Source organism: Caretta caretta, chromosome 14 (genome assembly GCF_965140235.1).
Source record: "Caretta caretta isolate rCarCar2 chromosome 14, rCarCar1.hap1, whole genome shotgun sequence".
In the NCBI taxonomy this organism is placed as follows: Eukaryota; Metazoa; Chordata; order Testudines; family Cheloniidae; genus Caretta; species Caretta caretta.
In genome coordinates this window covers 8,165,474-8,181,096 of record NC_134219.1, presented here as the reverse complement: position 1 = coordinate 8,181,096, position 15,623 = coordinate 8,165,474, and the positions used below count along the sequence as shown (strand labels likewise).

At 39.4% G+C, this 15,623-nt stretch overlaps 1 protein-coding gene across 3 annotated transcripts in view; it reads left to right on the top strand.

Moving 5' to 3' along the window:
* Positions 1-15,623, top strand: part of HELZ (helicase with zinc finger) — a 152,124-nt gene that overhangs the window by 41,453 nt on the left and 95,048 nt on the right. For all 3 annotated transcript variants that reach the window (XM_048817549.2, XM_048817548.2, XM_048817551.2), the window contains 2 exons: positions 709-976; positions 8,622-8,955. In XM_048817549.2, coding sequence (XP_048673506.2) covers positions 709-976; positions 8,622-8,955 — 602 coding nt within the window. The remainder of the gene's footprint in view (positions 1-708; positions 977-8,621; positions 8,956-15,623) is intronic.

Below are 15,623 nucleotides of genomic sequence, written 5' to 3'. Positions count from 1 at the left end.
AATCTTTTCAAATGTTTAACCCTAATGTTATATTAACCTAGGATTTAGTTTTTAATGTGCTAAAGGCCTTCCGTGTACTGCAAGTTAGGAGATTCCCTATCACCTACCCTACTGGTTCCCCCGCAGCTTAGCTGACATGATTTACCTTGTGAGGTTCATGTGTATTTTCTCTGGTTTTGGAGGGGAAAGGTGTTTGCTATTATATCTAAAATTTGAAAAGGACATGCAGATATTATGGATGCTTCTGATTGCTCTTAGTTATAGTAATAGATTCCTTCCATTGCTTGTTTAATTTGTATGTTCTACCTGTAGAGTTGCTATATTTTGATACTCTCTTATTCTTGTGTGTGAGTTGGTTTTTGTGTCTGTTGTCAATCAGTCTCTGAAGTTGGACTTGTTCTTCAACAGTAAAATTATGAAAACTGTCCTAGACAAAGGAGAATCTTATCTGCAGTTTGATTCTTTTAAGATAGCTTAGTGACTTCAGTAATCCTGTGTTCTCCTTGAAGAACCAAACCATATTCTGTTAGTTAAAAATTAAGTTTAGCTTACAAATTCACAATTATTCTGTTTTACATGAATAAGCTGTGGTGGGGAAAAATCTATTGTTTCCCACTTATATATGTCATTTACATGTGATCAAAGTGTAGAAAATGATCTTGGAGAATTTGAACTGAATCTTGTCCCTGTTTGTATTTCCACATGCAGATCTTGAATACCTGATGCATGCACGGCAACAGTTACTAACTACAGCTAAGCGTTGGGATTCTACTTCTAAGACTATTGTAGATTTTGAGCCTAATGAAACTACTGAATTGGAGAAGAGCCTTCTTATCAGATACCAAATTCCTCTATCTGCTGACCAGCTGTTTACACAGTCTGTCCTGGACAAATCATTGACCAAGATCAACTATCAGTCTCGGTTGCATGACCTCCTTTATATTGAGGAAATAGCACAGTATAAGGAAGTCAGCAAGTAAGTAATACTTTTACAAAATTCTGTCTTAACTGACTGTTGCTGTCCTACTAAAAATGATTAGGGTGTCACCCTTTCATTGTAATTACACTTCTCTGACTGGTTTTGAAAGGGCTAACAGTTAGTCATTAAGCCTTCTTACATCTTTAAAGTAAATTAAGAGTGGATATGAGTCTTGAAATCTTACCTCTTCATAGAAGAGAATGGAAATATATACTGTAGTAATAAATGGCTGTGAAGATAAAGAGATGTCTTCATTAACCTTTGGTTAGGGTTAGAGACACTAACCTCAAATGTACTGTGTTTCCCGAGGGTCCTGATGTTAGTTTTTTCTTCTTACAGCTCCCTAAATACAAAAAAATGTTAAGGACAGCAGGGGCAATTTAGAATGTTTCTGTTCCCTTGCCAAAAAAGAGAGCCTGTTACAGTTCAGTTATCTGTGACATCCTCAAATAAAAGGGGTTTCAGAAAAGAAAAGTATTACCATTCTTCTCTATAGACGATTGCAGGTTTAAGAAAACTTTTGAATCCTCCTCATGGATCCTGATCTCTGTTGCAGACGTGTACATCTAGAGTAACTGCTTTGGAGAGCTGATGCTTTACCTACTATTCGCTAAACAGGCAGACTGAGTAATAGCTTTCCAAGTGTAAGATGGGCACATAATGTAGACTCTATTTTTTGTGTCAGGAATATTCTTTGTCATTATATATATATGCTTTCCAGCACCATTAGACATATGAGAAGGATACAGGTGGAAAAATAAGGTACACGTTCCAGGTTCATAGTCATGCTATACTAGACCATTTTTCTATTTTGACATTTGTGATTAATGATCTCACCTTCACTTGTATGGTATGAAAATGTTTTAAGGTGACATACCCCTAGATCAAGAACTCTTATTGGCATCATTTCCCCCTTAACTTGATGTGGTAGCAAGTAAAATCCTGTATATACCAATACAAGAATGTCTTCTGTAGAGCACTGTGCCTCCGGACGTAGTCAGGAGTTTAATCTAATTATGCAGTGGTCATTTAAGAATATTAATAATATGTACTATTATTGAAAGAGACTTTTTTGAAGCAGGAAAATAGTATCTAGTCATTTTTGCTTTCATATCTTGTATAAGCGATAGTAAACTTGAACCAGTTCACTGAATATACCTAGTCATAGCACTCCTCTATTGGGGAGCTGGAATTTAACATACAAAGAATTTGCCTCTACATGATGTTTTCAGCAAACTAACAGATTCCCTCTTGCTGACCTCCATCACATGTATTTTATGGAGGTTTATCTTTCAAAGCATTTTAAACCAAGATCAGACTTAGAGAAAACAATGATACAAACAACAAATAAATAATGTTTTTACTTTGTTAATATTCATGTTGAAAATTACATTGCCAACATCTCATGGAAGACAAAAGAGCAGCTTGCATGTACAAACGATGGAATAATGAGTACATTCCAATACATGATGCTTCACTTTTGGATAATTTGGTACTGCAATAAATTATTGCTATTGCATGGCTTTCTGTTAAGTGGATTAATAAACGTAAGTTCTATACATATTTTTTAAGTGTCTTCTGTTTGGTAGAGTTGATGATAGAAATCTTCTTCTTTTGATTAAATTATGTTATAGTCAACCCATTTTAATACACTGGGTCAAAGTTCTACATACATGTGATCCCGTGTGCCTTAGGTCACAAATGGTGATTGTTGTGGATCTTGATAGCCTCTAGTAGATATTTGTACAGATTATAAAACAACTGATTGACAACAGGGTCTCTCAGGAGAGGTCCAGGACTGGAATAATTTGCAGTCCATGGTTGCAGTGCATTGCTGGGTTAACCAGTACTGCTGGTTCCTCACTTTCATCAGCCCCTAATTGATCCCATTTAGAAAGTGGTGGTGTGCATGATTTGAAAATGATGCAATAGGCCTAAACATGCACAAGAAAATGCAGAGAAAAGGTTAAAACTTGAGGCTACTTTATGGCTTCATATGCAGCATGTAACACCCCACCTGCTGTATCAAGACCCCTGCAATACTTAGATACACAATAGAATCACCAGCTTCCTGGTGGTGCTTGCTTTAAATCAAATGTTGTCCTTTGGGCTAATTTTTCAGTAGTGACACCTCCAGTTTTGAGCTCAGAATGCATCTGTTTGTGTGCACATGGGCATTTTTTCGCCTAAAGGTGGATTATGCAGTGTGCTCTGCGTAGGACTATATGCAGAAGCTGCAGCTGGTGTAGAATTGAGCCAGCTGATTATTACTAAGCAGAGTTTCCCGCTTGGAGCACATAATCCATACTCCAAAATCTGCATTGGCTGCCAATTGATTTCCAGGTCAAATTCATAGTGTTGGTTTTGATCTATGACATGCTAAATGGTTTGTTTCTGTCTGCCTGCGAGATTACCTCTCTCCTTGTGATCCTATAGCGGATGTGGTCATCTCCAGCGCTTGAGCTAAGAGCCCTCACTATAAGCAGGAGGGTGTTGGTTGCTGGGCATTCTTGGTGAAGGATTCAGCACTCTGGTTCTCGCTCCTAGCCTTAATTTTGAGCCTGGCTATTTTTGTTTTTTTTTTGACCTTTAGGGCACACTGCAAATTGCAGTGCTTGTCCCAGACTTTCCTTGGAAGGCCAAAGGTCAAGTGCTGAAAGGTGTCATGTGGAAGAGGTTGAAATGGCATTGGTAAAGTGTCTTTAATTGACTGTCGCAAGGGAGTCTCTGGTGGGGTTGGGAAAGTCTTGGAGAGCTTTATGTGTAAGTTGTGTTTATTGTAATATTGTGGAAAATTTTTATTTTAGATAATTACTTAACATGCTTAGAGTAGAAAATAGGGGCAATAAAGGTTTGAATAAATAAGCCAACACTCTGATTTCCATATGCAAACGTGGGCTTTGTATGAACAAGCAGGTGTGCAGGCCAAGCTCTAATTTAGATGCTAGTTCGGATCTGGTGGTAATTTGGACCCTTCATGTAATTTTTGAGGATTTAAACTTCTTCATCTTTCTCACTCTTACATTAAAAAAGAAAGCAGACTATAATAATAATCATACCTGTCACATGTTTTGCTATTCAAATTGTAGACCAGATTCTCACTCAAGTTTTCAGAAGCCTCACATATTGGCTTTCATGGAAGTTCAGTGTATTTTTGCTGCATTGGGCCCTGAGTTCATGAGCCATTACTGCATACTACACTGTGCCACTGAGTAGTAAAATGCTGCTGTGCATGCCCTGTGTGGAACTTACGCACATGAATGTTAAACGCCATACTGAACCTTTTAAAAAACTGGCGCACGCAGCCATATGCTCTAAGGCAGTGCTAATCAAAGTGGTGGTCCGTGGACCAGTGCCGGTCCGCGAGCCATCGGCTGCTGGTCTGCGTGCACATTGGAAAAAGCAAATGCCGGTCTCCCCACATCAGATAGAGCAGTGCTTCTCAAGCTAAGGGATATTTGGTCTTTTGGGGGGCTACGGTCTGCACTGGCAGTAGATGGGCTAATGATCTGTTAAGTCTTAAACTTTTGTGATGTAATTATAGAAAATAACCTTTTCCCTAACAAATTAGAAATAGAAGCATAATTATGCTGAAATTTTATAACATTGCTTGGAAGGTTGGAATATTGGGCAGAGGGCAGATTTGCTGAGATTTTGGCTGATAAATTTTTCCTGTTCGTTTTTACTGTGCTTTCCTCCAACTTCATGGTGCCCAGAAAAATCTGAGAGAAAGAAGTATATCAAAGACTACAAAAGTTTTGAGGTGGCATGATGACTAAGACAGCTGAAGTTTCAAAAGAAACTCAAACTTAGTTTTTCTCACCACTTGAGAGTTCATCTCTCAGTGAAGAAAAAGTATTTCTAAAATTACACAAAGCTTGAATTTACAGTATAAGAACTCTCAAAAATTAATTATGGCTTTTGTGGTAAAGTGTTTATGCGAGAGCACACTAAAAAGTGTTAATTGGACTTGCATTTCTGATTAGCTGAATATCAGATCTTTAAGTGTTAGTGTGAAAGCATCCATTGTGTAATCCAGAAAAATGTCAAATATGAGAAAAACCTCAAAAATATTTGATTTTTTTTTTGGTAAGTTGTTTGGGAGACTAAGGAGTTTATTTCCTCTTAGAAAAGCACCATGATGTACTATTTGAAAGAACCTATAGTAAAACAAATGGTAGCTATGAACATTACAGTGGCTTATTAATTAATACACTAGGACGGGGAGCGTTGGACTGGGAGACAAGAAACCTGCATTGTGTTGCTGCCTTCACCCCTGATTTGGAGTGTTACATTGGGCAGATGGCTAAGGCTTGCTCTTTCAAACGTGACCTTTAATTTTGGGTGCTCCATTCTTGTGTGCCCAACTTTAGACACCTATGACCTAATTTTCAGAAGTGCTGACTGTCCAGGACACCAGTTGACGTCAGGAGCTTCAGTTCATCCCCTCTGAAAATCAGGCTCTTGGTATTTGAAGTTGAACACCCAAAATTAGAGGTCACTTAAAAAAAATGTGTCAGTTAACCTCCTTGTGCCTCAGTTTCACAATCTGTAAAATACTTCCTGACTTCATGGGATGTCCAGAGGCTTAATTCATCAGTTTATAGAAACAGACTTTTGAAAGGAAAGTGCAGTCCCACTCCAAAGTGTTGTTTTTAATTGGTCTGATTCAGATCTTTTGCTTGGGGAGTGAGGTTCATCTTGTTAAATCTTACTAAGCATGAACATGGAATGTGCTCATGTTCAATCAAAGAAGGAAAGGGGGAGTGAATGAAGGAAGTATAGTGCTTGAGTACTACAGGATTTGGTGGTTGAATAGCTCACCAGAAGGTGTCTCCCTAGTCAATGGAAATAATTTAATAATCTGGAGAAGAAGGTTTTCATCAGTAGACTAGAACCAATGTAGCCACTTAAGATGATTGTGTAAAGAGTAGCATGTCTCAGAATAGCAGTAATATAGTTATTCAGCTAATATATGTGTAATAATATGGACTGCTTTAAATTGATTCAAGTTAGAGAAAGCTTTGATGAAATAAAAATGTTATACTGCCACCTGATATCTGACTAATAATAATGAAATTTTAAATGTTACTGAGGCTTATATACATTTAACACAATATTGCAGCAGTTATCTGAATGGAATTAACATCTGTAACTGACTAATAGAGAATTCAGAATTATGTATTATAAGTTGATAAGGAAAAAGTCTTGCATGCTTTCTCCTAAATGCTTTTAGAAAGTGGAAGGAATTTATTTTAATTTCAATCATGGTCTGCTGAATTCATGCTTTGAGGTAAACTAAATGATCACTTTTACTGCAAATTCCCTAGTAGCTATTACAATTATCTTAAGTATACTGATGATGAAGACAGTAAATTTGTGTCCCTGTCAAGCCAAAAATCATCTCTTACTTCATTGTATTGGTTATTTGCCAGGGATGTTTGTGAGACTTTGTGTACATGTTATACAGAGAATGAAATACCACTACAAGGAGACAGACTTGCAGTTTTCATTTAAGCAAAAAGATTTATCAGATGTGAAAAAAAATCTTTCATGGGTTTAATAGGCATTTAAGATGCACAGAAGAGAACTGAAACTGGTTTGATTTTGGGACTGTGATACGTTGTAGTAAAGATTTTCTGTTCAAATGGATTAAATAGTATTACATATGCACTTTTAATAGTTTACCAGGAATGGTTAGAAGGAAGCTGAACGGATTGAACAAGTCAACATAAATGTGGAAAGCATCATATGGAGACAACACACAACAGTAGAAAGTTGTCCATTTCACATGATAAAACGATCACCGCTCATTTTAATGGAAAGCAATGTATTATGCATCCCTTCTACTTTCATTGATGTATTCCCCTCTAACTCATTACAAAATATTAGATTAAACTTGTTGACATTGAGACAGATATATGAGCGTGTGTAATACATTTCCAAGGGAATGGCTGAAGCTCTGTTACTTGGCACATTTAGAAACCAGGATGAAGAAGGAACTAGAAAACGTACTAGATTGTTGTCCTTTAGAAAAGGGAAGGACAAGACAGGCTAATAGGTCATTTTTATCTTTATTGTCTATGATTTTTTTGAGAAGTGTAAATACAAAGAGTGGATTTGCTACTTCTACTGTGAATGTCGTGTGGGGTAGTCATGGCTACATGTTAGCACAGAAAGAACTCACTGTCAACTGGAGCTTTGTGCACAGATGCTGTATGTCAGGGGCCCCAACGTGCCCGCTGGGGCAGTTTCATGCGCCCGCAGGACACTGCACTGCCAAAATGCTGCCGCCAAGCACGCCCGCCGGAGAACCGCCCGCTGCAATGCCGCTGAAAAGCGTTGCCGTTTCTCGGCTGCATTTCGGCCGGCAGCGCTTCTTTCCGCTTCTGCTTGGGGCCACTGCTCAATGTGATTAGGCATGTGATATGTTAGATATTAATCCTTCTTTTAAAATAGATCCATTCTCATTACTTATTGGTCTTAGCTTCTAATTTCATAAAGTTTTAAAATAATCTGTTAAACAATGAGGGTATAATAGCCCTTTGCTCCCTGCAAGACAGCAACCTGCCTTCTCTAGAAGAGGGTGTACAGAACAAATAGGAACCGTATTCTCTTCTGAACCTGTGTATATGTCCCTAAAGAATCCGATGTAGTCAATTCATGAATATATCGTAAACTTACAAAATATTAAAATAACTTTTCATTGCTGCGGGGAAAATGCTGCAGCCGTTACTCAGGTAAAACTCTCATTGACTTTGGGCAGAGTTTTCCCTGAGTAAAAATTTCAGGGTTTGGGTCTGTCTATTTAGAGCGTCTTTTTAAAACCTTCAGAGATGTTACTGCTTGTAACCACCCGTTGATGTTAGTTACATTCCATTCAGAAGCAAAATAGACACTGTTGCCCTCAGATGTTTTTGTACTGTTCAGTTACTTCCTTTGTTTACAATTGCATTCCTTCCTTTTATTATATATCGTTTTCCTTCACCAAGGTAATGTATATTTACACTTTTTTATAGCTTTACTAATTTATTTAATATAGATCTAATTTGAGTCTGGGTTTTGTAATGAATAAATTTGACAATGGCAGGGAATATATTAATTGAGTTATCCTTTATAAAATTTCTCTACCACATTGTCACTTTGCTTGTAGTGGGGTTTTAGAATCATGGACCAGATTTACTTGCCAAAAGAAGAAACTCGAGGGTCTTTTCATTCTGAATAAACTGATTATTTGTTACCCTTAAAGTACATGTTGCCTTTAAATAACATATAAAAGGCCCCCATACCTGTCATTACAGACAGAGCAGCTGCTTGCAGGGGAATTTTTCTCTTATCAACAGAATTTGTAGCTGCCTTCTCTGAATGGAAGCACAACATTTTTGAATGTTCTACAGTACTATGCTTAAATTTCTCTTACTCAGGTCCAGATTCTGCCCCCCTTATTCACAATGAATAGTTACTTACACAGTCACATTGAACTGCTGCGAAAGAAGGTATTACTCAATGTAAGGGAGATAGGGTTGGATCCTGAATGTATGATGTCTCTGAATTTGGAGGCATTTTTTATTTGATTAACATTGTCTACTGATTTCTAAAATCAACTCCTTTTTCTGAACTAACTTTATCCTTTCTGATTTAGGTTCAACATAAAAGTGCAATTGCAGATAGTAGCAAGCTTCATGCTCACTGGTGTTTCCGGAGGTGCAAAGTATGCCCAAAACGGACAACTTTTTGGCCGCTTTAAGCTCACTGAAACGCTTTCTGAAGACACTTTGGCTGGACGGCTGGTGATGACCAAAGTCAATGCTGTTTATTTATTGCCAGTCACTAAAGAGAAGTCAGTACAGACCCAAGGAACCAAAGAGAAGGTTTATGAAGCAGCTATTGAAGAGAAAACAAAGGATTATATCTTCTTGAGGGTATCCAGGGAATGCTGTGAAGAACTTAATCTTCGAGCAGATTGTGAAATGCAGGTATGTTTGAATGGAAGATTCTTGCTGTAGGAGGGATTTGTGCTATTTTTTCCCCTCCTAAAATAATTTACACGCCAAAGGACTAGAAAGATATTAATAGGAATTTTTTATTCTTCATTATATGCAGAAAATCTAGCAAGGAGAAGAATTTCAGGTATAAATTTGATTTTTATATGTAATAGAATTAATATTTTAAAACTGTTAAGAGTAAAAATATATTTTAATGAGACTCATTTCTGATATAAAACTTGTTGTGATATGGTTAAGCATCCTGTGCAAATCTTAGCTTGTGTGTCTCCATGTTCTCAAGGATACACCTTAAGAGCTAATAAGACAGATTTTGTGCCTGAGTATAGACTTATTTGTTCTGCAGAGCCTCCAGCTTCATCTTTATTGTTATGGGTGTGTGTTTGTGGGGGGGCATAGGTGTTCTTTCCACTTTTGACACCTACCCGCCATATTTCTAGGTTTCAGTGTAGCAGCCGTGTTAGTCTGTATCCGCAAAAAGAACAGGAGGACTTGTGGCACCTTAGAGACTTACAAATTTATTAGAGCATAAGCTTTCGTGGGCTACAGCCCACTTCATCGGATGCATAGAATGGAACATATAGTAAGAAGATAGATGTATGTCTACAGAGAAGGTGGAAGTTGCCATACAAGCTATAAGAGACTAATTAATTAATTACTATATGTTCCATTCTATGCATCCGATGAAGTGAGCTGTAGCCCACGAAAGCTCATGCTCTAATAAATTGGTTAGTCTCTAAGGTGCCACAAGTCCTCCTGTTCTTTTTGCGATATTTCTTTATTCCTGTTTTCTTGATCTCTCTGCTGCCTTTTGCCTGTCTGATTACTCTCCCTTTCTCTGCAGTCTCTCCTCATGGCCCCCTGGGCTTTGTATTGTCTGTTTTTTGAGTATGTGTCAGTGTGGATCCCTCTGTAGATGCACATGTGACTCTTGCATGCGGTTTGGATTTTGTTTTTACTACGGTCTGTTGGGGCCATGCACCTGCCCTTTCCCTCTTTGTGGTAGGGCATAAAGTGTGTGACCCTACTTCGGTTCCCCCTTACTGCCTGCTCTCTTCAGAGACCCGTAACTGGTCTTTTTCAGCCTATTTGGCTATCTTATCTTCACTATTTATCATAAAGCATGTTCCTTAAAAAACAGAAATGTGGAAAATTTGATCAATGACTCCCAGGTACAGCGGGGCAAGGTGAGGCAAGGCACTTCATGCCAACTGCTAACCTTATAGTGCAGTCCAAACCCTCTGTGAAGGATTGCAGGCCTTGAACCAGGGCCAATGGCTCCCCAGGTAGTGATCAGACCGTGGCCGCCACCCAGCAGCTCATCCAAACCAGTGGAGAAGGGGGCTACTGAAGCTCTAGCTCAAAAAGAGTCCTGCCCATGAAGAGGCACAGGAAGTTGTCTGACCATCTAGGTGAATCATTGGCTGCCTTCTGGTATGGTCCCTGCCTACTTGCCTGAGTCCTGGTTTCTTCCTCCCAGCCTGATCCTGCTCTTCTCATCCCAGACCTCTGTTTATTTCTGGTGCCTGTTTTCCTGCCTTGCTCCATGTGCCGTTGCACTCTATATGAGTCTATGAAAATATGCTCATGAGTATGAATATAATGTAACTGGAATATGCTTCATGCAAAAGGTCTCTTGTAAGGTATCACTACAAAGCTTATAATCTACTGAGTGTGGTCATCCTATTTGTATAAATGTATCACTCTTGTATGTAAACTAGAAGTATGAAATATAACTCTGAGGTCCTATTCTAGTTATGCAAAATGTGGGCCATTAATGGTGGTTTGGAATCTTAATGGTTCCCATTAACCAGGACAATTTACAAGTAAAACAGAGCCACCTACAGTCAGTGTTCCTGTATACATGTGTGCTGGCAAGTGAGTAATGAAGTCTTACAGTGACATGTGATCACTGGGTTTGCAGGAGGCTAGCAGATCTGGCTCAAACCAGGGCAGGGCACTGAAGTCCTAAGCGGACAGGGCAGGAAAGTAGGAGCAGAAGTAGTTGTGGCACATCAGGTGGCAACCCCCAGGGGGTTTCTGTGATCCAACCCGTCACACTCCAGATCCCTGCTCCTACCCATGATGATGACCTTGGCTCATGATAAATAGCCCGGAAACCTTTGCTGGAAGAATATATTCATCTAAATAAAAGAGGTTCTTGATATGGGCTGCCCAGCATGATATGGACTCAGTCCAGGCCTTGATACATTGGAACCTCAGCTACTTATTACACTTAATACAGACCAGCCTCTTGTTCAGCTCTGTTAAGGTGTAGCTTGCATTCTCAGCTTGTCATCCATCTGTACAATCATGCTTCGTCTTTTCTCATCCCATGGTGTCAAAATTTCTCAATGGGCTATTACACACTTATTCACTGGGCAGAGAACCTACTCCTGCCTGGGTCCTCATTAGTTCTCCTGAGGCTAGTTCTCATTAGCCTCTCTGTGAGACTGCTCCCTGCACAACCTCACTCCGAAGACCGTCTTCCTGGTGGCTGTTACTTCAGCCAGGAGAGGGGGAGTGAGCTTCAAGAAGTTATGGCTGAACCCCCCAATATGACATTACATAGGGACAAAGTGGTGCTGTGAACTCACCTGAAGTTCATTTCTAAGCTGGTCTCAGAATTTCATCTGAATTAGTCAGTCAAAAGCCACATTCTGCACTAGAAGAAAAGGAATTACATATGCTAGGTGTCCAGGACTTCGCTTGATTTCATTGACAGGATCTAACCATTCAGACTGTCACCCCCTCTGTGTTTTGCTATAGTCAGGCACTCTAAAGCGGTTTCCTCACAGAGAATATCAGTTCTGGATAACTCAATGTATTGTGCTGCATCACCCATTGGCTGGTGTTCCTTTACTGCTGAATATCAAGATGCACTCGACCAGACCTCAAGCAACATCCTCCTCCTGCTTCAGAAATGTGCCAGTTTCCAAGATCTACAAAGCGATGACGCGGAGTAATCCTCTGACCTTTGTCAAGCATTATGCATTGGGCTTGGATGCCAGATGTGAGACAGCAATACTCCAATGACTATTAGATTGATGTGGCTGAAATGCCTCTTCCCAACATCCTGAGGGGATACTACTTGCCCCTTGCGTATAGCAGATTCCACACTGACACGTTTTCTAAGAAGAAAGAACGGTTACTTATCCGACAGTAACTGTGTTCTTCGAGATGTTGCAACCAGTGAGAATCCCATGACATGTCCTCCATCCAAGCTGCCATGGGCTTTGAGTTTTGAGGGAACTGTTGGCGCTACTCTGCCCTTTATCCCCTGGTGTGGAAGCATGAGAAGACACATGTGTGCAGCCCTGACAGACACTGATATTAAGGAAAACAAATATGATCTTGTGTGCATGTGGCATGTGTTCACGTGTAGAAGGATCCACACTGACTATAATATTTAAAGAATCACTTACTGTATGGTAAGTTACCAATAAAAGGAAATTATTTAAACGTTGCATGAACAATTAAATGTGGAACTCATTGCCACAGGATATTATTGAGGTCAAAATCTTAACAAGATTCAAAAAGGGATTAGACATTTATATGGATAATAAGAATATCCAGATTTATAATTGTTAATGCTGACATCAGTTTTGAAAGAGAGGTTATGTGCCAGGCTTAACCCAATCTATAATGATAAGGAATTAGGCAATCTAATACGACTTTTTTTGCACCTTCTTCTCAAGCATGTGGTGCCTGGCCAATGTTGGAGATGCGATAGTGGAGTAGGTGAACTGTGAGTTTGATCCAGTATGGTAATTCCTACATTCCTATGCTCAATAAAAGCTAGGCATTTCAAATGAGTTGTCAATAGGAAGATCTGACATGGCCAAGTTCCTCTTATAGGTGGTAGTAGGCATCCTTTAATCTCGAGAGACCATGGGTATGCACCCCTGAGAGGTAAAGAATTTACTCAGTTGGTTTTATGTCAGCCGTGAATGTGGCTGAAGAGACCCACTTGAGAGAGGCAATCTCTGCCACATCTGCCACATCACATTTAAAGGTGATGTTTCGACCCTTTGGGCTCTGCCTTCTGCAAGCTCTTTCTCCTCTGCTAAGCTAGACTGCTTCCTCTCATAACTCCAGAGACCTTTGTTAAGCTCTTGTTTATAAAGGCTGCTGTCTTGAGTGTGATCCTCCCATTTGTCCACATCCATATCCATCTCTTTGAGGTCTTGCTCGCACACATCCTTGAAACACAATTATGGGCATCCTTTGGGTCTTTTTCCAGATGCCAGTTCGCTGTAGTGGACGTCCTTTGGGGTGCGCCCATCATTCATTCGGCACACATGCCCAAGCCAGTGGAGGCGTCTCTATTTAAGGAATGTTTGCATGCTGGGTATGCTGACCTGTTTGAGCTCCTCAGTGTTGGTGACTCTGTCCCTTCAGGAAATTCCAAAGATTTGATGCATCTGAAACGCATATGAAAGCTTTTGAGCCTCTTGATGAGAGTATAAGGTCCCTGTCTCGCTCCTATACAAAAGTGTGCTGATAACATATGCACAATACACACAGATCTTTGTGTGTTCTGTCAGTTTGTTGTTTTGCCATACCCTCTTGTTCAGTCTAGACATTGTTGTGGTGGCTTTTCCAATGCAGATGTTGAGTTCTGTTTCAAATGAAAGGTTGACTGTGATAGTGGACCCCAGGTATGTGAACTCATATACCACTTCAAGTTCATAGTTGTTGATCTTGATGGAGGGTGCTTCGTCAACTCCTTGGCACATTATGTCAGTCTTTCTTAGGCTTGTACTAAGCCCAGTGTCTTGGCAGGCTTTGGAGAAACTGTCCATTAGGTGAAGAAATTATTCAGTTGAATAACAGAAACTAGAAGGAAAATGCAGACAGAGGTCTGTGTAAGAGGGAGACTATTATTTTCCCTAGCCCAGATGTCTTTAGTGGAGGAATCCCATCACAAAGTTAAGATTTACAGCACCATTGCCAGGGGAAACAGTACTGGAGATAGGGTCAGTACTTTGTTTATTTTGCAATCAGCATGAAATGGACCAAAATCAAAGGCTTGACCTTAAATAGTGTTGTGGGGTTTATGGACAAGATAGTTCAGGTAATGTAAATACATCCTGCTCTAGAACATGGAAGAATAAACTTTAATTGACAAAAATCAAAAAATTCCCCCTTCCTGTGTCTCCTTGGTAGAGGTAAGGGGATTGACTCTGCTACCTAACAGAAATAATCCCAAATTAAGGCTACTGAAATTGATTGAAATAAATCCATTTTTGCCGAGGGCATGTCACCTTCCATTCAGTTTGTTTTGTGAAACATATGCAAGAATCCTAATGTCTTCATTTAACATGGATAATTAGTCTGTAAGACTTGTATCATGCTGAGTACAGTTAGTGTTTGTTTTTCTTAAAGCAATAATTAAGGCCGCTAACTGACTCTGTCAATAAACTGCCCTGGAATACAAAATGAGTTGGGGCTTTTAGTAACTTTCACTTATTTTTTTCTCTTTTAAAACTTCTTATGAAACTCAGCTAAGGTGAGTTGTTCAGATCTGTTATTTTAGGATTCCAATATCCTAGAATGAGAATTGGGTCCTACAATTATTCATAAAGAAGTGTAATGCTTTGTAAATCTGTTACAGAACCAATGGTCAAATCCTAAAGCTCTTTATATAGTTTTTAATTAGTCCTGATTTCAGTGAGAGTTCTTCAGTGCGAGGACTGATTGAAAACTGAGTGGAAAAATTAATAGGGAACTCAGGATCTGATCCCATATACTTCAGATACACATAGGATTCACTGAAGTCAATAGGAGTTTTGCCATTGACTTCAGTAGAGCCAGGATTTCATGTTTCATTTTAAATGTTGGCCAAATCTGTCTTATTGCTATGGTCTTTGGCTAAAGTATATATATAGTTTGAGTCCGATCTCTTCCAGTAATCGATGTAAAAAAAACCTCCCCGATCATGCACTTTTCCTGGTGCCCTGCTTCTCGGGTAATGGAGGCTTTTTAATATGTTTGCAGTTCTGATTTTATCAAGTGCATGCTTTACAGAGGTGCAGTGGAAATAACTATTGTTCAGGGTGAACTGCTCTTTCTTCTTGGTCTCTGCTCCTTTTGGTGCCAATCCATCTGTAGGCTATGCGAGGACAATTTTCTTTAGTGGCCCACATGGTCCTGTGTCATTTTCTGCTAACTGGCAGTGGAACTATAATTCCGTTCCCACTGTTCTCTTGTTGTGGAATGAAGAAAGATAATGCGGTAATACGCCACTCCGTCCCGGATGGTATCAGTCAGTACTTCACAAAATAGCATATCTAACAGAATGAGTTCATCCGAATTAGATTAAAAACCTCTAGGTTTATTGTAAGGTATAATGGCGAAGTACATACAGCTAGTAAGAGATGTTTAACACCACCTCAGATTCCTAGAAAGGGCTGTTATAGGGACATTGCCAACATGAAAATCACATTTCTATCTGAAAATTGTGTAGGTAGTACAGCTAAGTGACACGTAAGATGGCTAGAACTGAAAGAAGTAATAAAAAAAAAGACTCTTCCTGTTTGTTTATTTTGTGCATTTGACAGCACTTTGCATATAGTCAGCTTAGCTGTTTTTCCGTTAAAAGCCCCAGTCTTGCATTGGCAGAGCCTTGTTCCTGTGTA